We start from the raw sequence: 5,355 nt of genomic DNA, 5'->3' as shown, positions 1-5,355 counted from the left end.
AGGGTTGAGAGCCCCTTACCGGTCATCTTTAAAAAAAAAAAAAAAAAGACAACACCAAGTTGGAGGGGAGAGGATACAGGGCCTGGACCCCAGGACCCCAGACTCACGCCCTCGGGCTGACCTGCCGCTCCACAGGTTTTCCAGCGACGTGTGGATGGCTCTGTGGATTTCTTCCGGAACTGGGAATCCTATAAGAGAGGCTTTGGCAACCTTGGGACCGAGTTCTGGTTGGGCAATGATTACCTGCACCTGCTCACAGCTGGAGGTGGAGGGTGGCACCCTGGGCCTGGCACCAGGCTTACTGCCAGGGGAGATGGGGTTACCCACCCACCCAGACCTTGCCCCCATGGGGCCTGTTCCTTACCCCTCTCCTTCCCCTCCTTTCAACTGCACAACCAGGGAATCAGGAGCTCCGGGTCGACCTGCAGGATTTTGAAGGTGAAGACTCTTATGCCAAGTACAGCTCATTCCAAGTGTCTGGAGAACAGGAGAAATTCAAGCTGTCCCTGGGGCAGTTTCTTGGGGGCACTGCAGGTAGATCCCAGGGAAAGCTTGAGGTCCTTGCCTGGGATAGGGAGGGGGTCCTGCGAGCTGCTGACCCAGGCTGGGGCTCTGCCTAGGCCCTTGGGAGCTGACAGGTATGGGTCTTCCTCAGGAGACTCCTTGGGGAGCCACAAGAACATGTCGTTCACAACCCACGACCAGGACAATGACAAGCATAGCCTGACTAACCGTGCATCTGTGTTCAAGGGGGCCTGGTGGTACTCTGATTGCCACCAGTCCAACCTCAACGGGCGCTACCTGCCCGGCACCCACTCGAGCTATGCTGACGGCATCAACTGGAAGTCTGGCCGGGGCCACAATTACTCCTACAAGGTCACTGAGATGAAGATCCGGCCAGCCTAGGCTAAGAGGGGCCAGGCGGCTGGCCCAGCACCCAGCCAGCACACACCTGAGCTGTGCCCAGGTCAGGTGGGGACGCAGATAGAAGTGGCCTCAAGGGGCTGACACCTGCCCCGGGGCTAGTGCTCTCTGCAGTGTGCCCCCCACCCCCGCACGCCCTCCTGGGCACTGCCCAGCACATGCCCCAGTGTGCCAGGACCACTGCTTACTCAGTGTTAATAAAGGTTAGAAAAGCAAAGTGTGACACCCCAGAACCTCCCTGGGAGGCCTGCAGGCGGCCAAGGCTGGGGGCACGTGGAAAGGGCAGGAGGGCCACAGGCATCCCAGCCAGCCAGTAAGCCCAGTCCCAGGTCACCAAGACCACCTTGACTTCTGGGGCCAGTGGGGGAGGTAAAGGTAGCACCATGGGCTCCTGTATGACACCTGTTGGCCTGAGAGGGCCCAGGACCTGAGGATGGGTGACACCCATCTAGGGAAGGAGAGGACCAGGCCTCCAGGGCCCTTCTGGAGGGAGCTGGGGACCTGAAAGTCCTTTCATGCATGCAGGGCACAGGGCAGGCCACCAGCAGTGAATAGGCGACTTGTCCTTCCTCACCCACGTGGGCGAGTCTGGGGGTTGTCCTAGGAGACCACTCCCCGGGGCTCACACCCAAGACAGCCTGGTTCCTGCAGAAGGGGGGCAGTTTAGAGCCTCCCGAGGCCCCTTCCCCTCAGGGCTGGGGACATGACCCTTGGCCCACAGAGTTCGGGGCCGCCCCAGACAGACCAGGAGTGAAGAGAGGGAGTGGGGCAACAGACAAATGGGGTGGGGTGGGCAGGGGCTGGGTGGGACGGGAGGCTGGCGGAGGGCTGGGCAAGGATCCAGGTCCGCACAAGGCCTGGCCCCTCCGCTCTTGCTGCTGCGGGCAGCACCTGCCACCGCAAGGCCAGGAGCCCTGGGAAGGAGCAGAAGCTGGGAGGGGGCTGTACCCCACGCCCCCACACCAGGATGGTCCAGGCCACCGCCCACAGTGGGGGGCTTGGGGTGCATTGTACTCTCAGGAGTGTCTGCGGTTATCCGGTTCTCAGATGAAGCGTGCCTTACCTTCACGAACAAGCAACAATCAACCCTTTTCTAAAAAAAAGAAAGCATTTTTAACTACCCGGGATTTTAAAAGGGGGAAGTAGTCTATCAAAGTTAGGTATTAATAATTCTTAGCTCAGTGTTCTGGGGCTTGTGGGGCTGGGGAGGAGTCACCGGAGAGTCCACAAAAGGTCTTAGTGACTTCCGACTGGCTAAACCTGGGGTTCCCTCCACTGTGGGCTAGGGTTGGGAGACGGGGGGACACCTCGGTTCTCCACCAGGCCTGCAGCTCCTCCAGCACCCCACTGCCCACAGAGCTCCCCTTGCCAGGCTTGTTTCTTGAGAGGTGAGCCCAAGGGCCTCAGTTTCCCACCTGGACTGAGCAGAACCCTGAGCCTCGGCCGGGCCCAGGGCTGGAGGCGTGGTAGTGCGTGCATCTGAGGCATGTAAGCGTGCTCAAGTGTGCAGTCTCAGCCATGCTGCACCCCCAGAGCGCACGCGCAGTCACAGTCAGTGACTGTGACAACCCTGAGCCCACAGTGCTACCAAGATTCCCATTGGACTGATGAGGACAAGGTCAGAGGCAGGAGCCACCTGCCCCAGGCTACATGCTGTTTAGTGCAGGGCCAGGGCCTCAGCAGGCCCATGGCAGAGGCTGCCCTCTGCTAGGGAAGCCGGCCACCGGCTCCCATCCTCCGTCAGGAGGCAGCATTGAGCTCCACCGTGGGGCCCAGCGAGCTCCCACAGGCCATGCAAGACTGAGAGCGGCTCAGGGAATCTACTCTGGACCCATGTCCATGCCCAGGCCTGTGTGCCAACTGGGCCATGCATTCAATATTCTTACCAGTGACTTTTATGGCTGGCCACTTTCCTGCAGGAGGCCTGGCCAGCCCCAGCCTCGTTTCCCTTCTACTGCACCCCCCACACACACACAGCTCCCCATTCCACCCGCCGTCCACAGCCCGCAGCCTTGCCCACCCGCCACCTGCCTCACCACCCTCTGGAACCAGGATCTCTCTTCTGTCAGCTCCCCTCTGTCCTTGCTATAGGCTAAATGGTGTCCCCCCAAATTCATATGTTGAAGCCCCAACCCCAGGCCTCAGAATATGATGTATTTGGAGACATGGCCTTTAACGCAGTCATTAAGGTAAAACGGGGTGTTGTGGGCCTTCCTCCAATATGACCGCCACCTGCCTCACCACCCTCTGGAACCAGGATCTCTCTTCTGTCAGCTCCCCTCTGTCCTTGTTATAGGCTAAATGGTGTCCCCCCAAATTCATATGTTGAAGCCCCAACCCCAGGCCTTAGAATATGATGTATTTGGAGACATGGCCTTTAACGCAGTCATTAAGGTAAAACGGGGTGTTGTGGGCCTTCCTCCAATATGACCAATGTCCTTATCAGCAGAGGAGATTAGGACACAGATGATGTGCGGTCCCCAGCTCCTCCCACTTTCTTCCTGTCCTGACTGAGAAACACAGAGTGCCTTGACCGCTCTAAGACACAGCCAGCTGCATGTTCCCGCCACAGGCTTGGCCCCTCGCAGGGCCTCGAGCCTCCCCAGGCACTGAAAAAGTTGCTTAGGTTGTTGTTTGACACACTAAAAGATCAAACATGTTGCTAAACATGTAAAAACTAGCCCCTGCCCTGGGCCAAACTCCTTAAGCCTTCCTCATCTACACTCCGCAGCCCGACCCCTCACTGCAGATGTGGCCTGGTGGACCATGCCTTTTGGCACTGCACGCCTGAGGACACTGAGGCACCAGCCAGTGAATGCCCTAATACACACGTGCTCTGGACTGGTTGCCCTGGCGGTCAGTGCTTCTTTCTTTGGAATCCCAACTTGCCCTGTCTTGGGATGGTTTGGGGCAATCCATTGCACGAATTCCCCTGCAACCACTTTTGGGGCAACTCCAGCTGCAGGCTCCACTGGACAGAACAGATCGGTATGGAGAGAAGAACATGGACACCGGGAGAAGTTGCCATGTACAAACTAGGGAGAGGCACAGAGGCCTCAGAAGGAACCAGCTGATGCCCTGGACTGGGGTTCCCAGCCTCCAGAACTGAGACAATGATGTTTAAGCTGCTTGGTGCGTAGTGCTTCGTTACAGTGGCCCAAGCAGACTCAAGGGGTCCTCAAACACTGCGCCCAATCCTCCCTCCGTGCCCCCCAGCCTTCCCCTGCCTCCCTTCACCCTCCTGGGATGGCTGCTCACCTGCTCTGGCCTAGTTCCTCCATGGCTACGTGTGAACCCTCCTCCTTCCCCTGCAACGTCCCATCCAAACCCTGGCCTCCCAGTCCCTCCATCCACCCCCTCAGCACCAAGGGCTGCTCCTCTGCTGCCCCCGCGACCCACTCCTGCAGTCACATCCACCTGTGTCCACCTCTTAAGTGTCACTGTTCAGGCTCCCGCTCTGTCCCCCACTCCACCTGTCCCTCCAAATCACTTCTCTACCGTCGCCACTCCAACAATGATCCACCCTGCTGGGGGGCTCCAAGCCACTGACCCTTGACCTTGTCCTCCCTCCCCCGGTAGCTGGTGAAATGCGTCAGAACCAACCCCTGCACCTCTCCCTCGTGCAGCCTCGCCCGGCAAGCCCCAGCCCTGCTTACACCTGGCCGTACACCGTCTCTGAGCCCACCCCATGCAGGTGAACACGGCAGGAGAAAGCCTCTCAACCGCTCCCTGCCCTGACTTCAAATCTGGGGCCAGATCTCTCCAGGGGGGTCCCAGCAAGGCCAGACAAACCTACCACATTCCCCGCAACTCAGTGCCCACTTCTCTGTCCTGCTCCTCACTGTCACGCTCAGCACACGTCTGCCTCCAACTTCATGGACAAGGTAGAAGCCGGGCCCCCAACCTGCGCGCTGGCATCCTGCCCACCGGAGGCACCTCCTCGCTGCCTGCACGGCCCCCTCCAGCCTCCGGAGAGGTCCCTGTGGTTTCTCTCCCTCTCACGGTCCATTCGCCCCTGACTCCTCTGCCGGACCCGTCCACAGTCTCCCCCCTGCGAGGCTCCCGGGGTCCCCAGAGCTCTAGGAGGGTGGGACCCCCTCTCCTAGCACAGAACCGGCACCAAGAATGGGCTCGATAGTATTTTTAAAGTTACTTTTCTAGATAACTGTACACAGAGCTACTCCGTGGGCCCTTTCGGGAGGTTTAAGCCCTGACTGATGACCTTAAACAAAGCCCGCCCCAACAAACACTAACAGTCATCACCAGGCCTCTGCCGGTGCGGGAACGAGGCCCTCCTGCGCCCTCCGCCGAGTCCCCGCCCCACGCCAGCCCGGCTGGCCCGCACCGCCGCCCGCCTTCGCGCCCAAGGTCACAGAGCCCCGGCCAGGCCACGCCCCTCCGCTCGCTCCTGCGCAGGCCCGCCCCGGCACC

At 59.8% G+C, this 5,355-nt stretch overlaps 1 protein-coding gene across 1 annotated transcript in view; it reads left to right on the top strand.

The window, feature by feature from the left end:
- The window catches only part of LOC103609687 (ficolin-1-like), a 3,891-nt gene extending 2,985 nt beyond the window's left edge, over window positions 1-906 (top strand). Inside the window, exons 8-10 of the mRNA XM_008593987.1 lie at window positions 136-265; window positions 400-534; window positions 656-906. Coding sequence (XP_008592209.1) covers window positions 136-265; window positions 400-534; window positions 656-906 — 516 coding nt within the window. The remainder of the gene's footprint in view (window positions 1-135; window positions 266-399; window positions 535-655) is intronic.
- The last annotated feature ends 4,449 nt before the right edge of the window (window positions 907-5,355 follow it).

Source organism: Galeopterus variegatus, unplaced genomic scaffold, assembly GCF_000696425.1.
Source record: "Galeopterus variegatus unplaced genomic scaffold, G_variegatus-3.0.2 Scaffold9941, whole genome shotgun sequence".
NCBI lineage: Eukaryota > Metazoa > Chordata > Mammalia > Dermoptera > Cynocephalidae > Galeopterus > Galeopterus variegatus.
The sequence above is the reverse complement of the archived record's forward strand: the minus strand, read 5'-3'. Positions and strand labels throughout refer to the sequence as shown.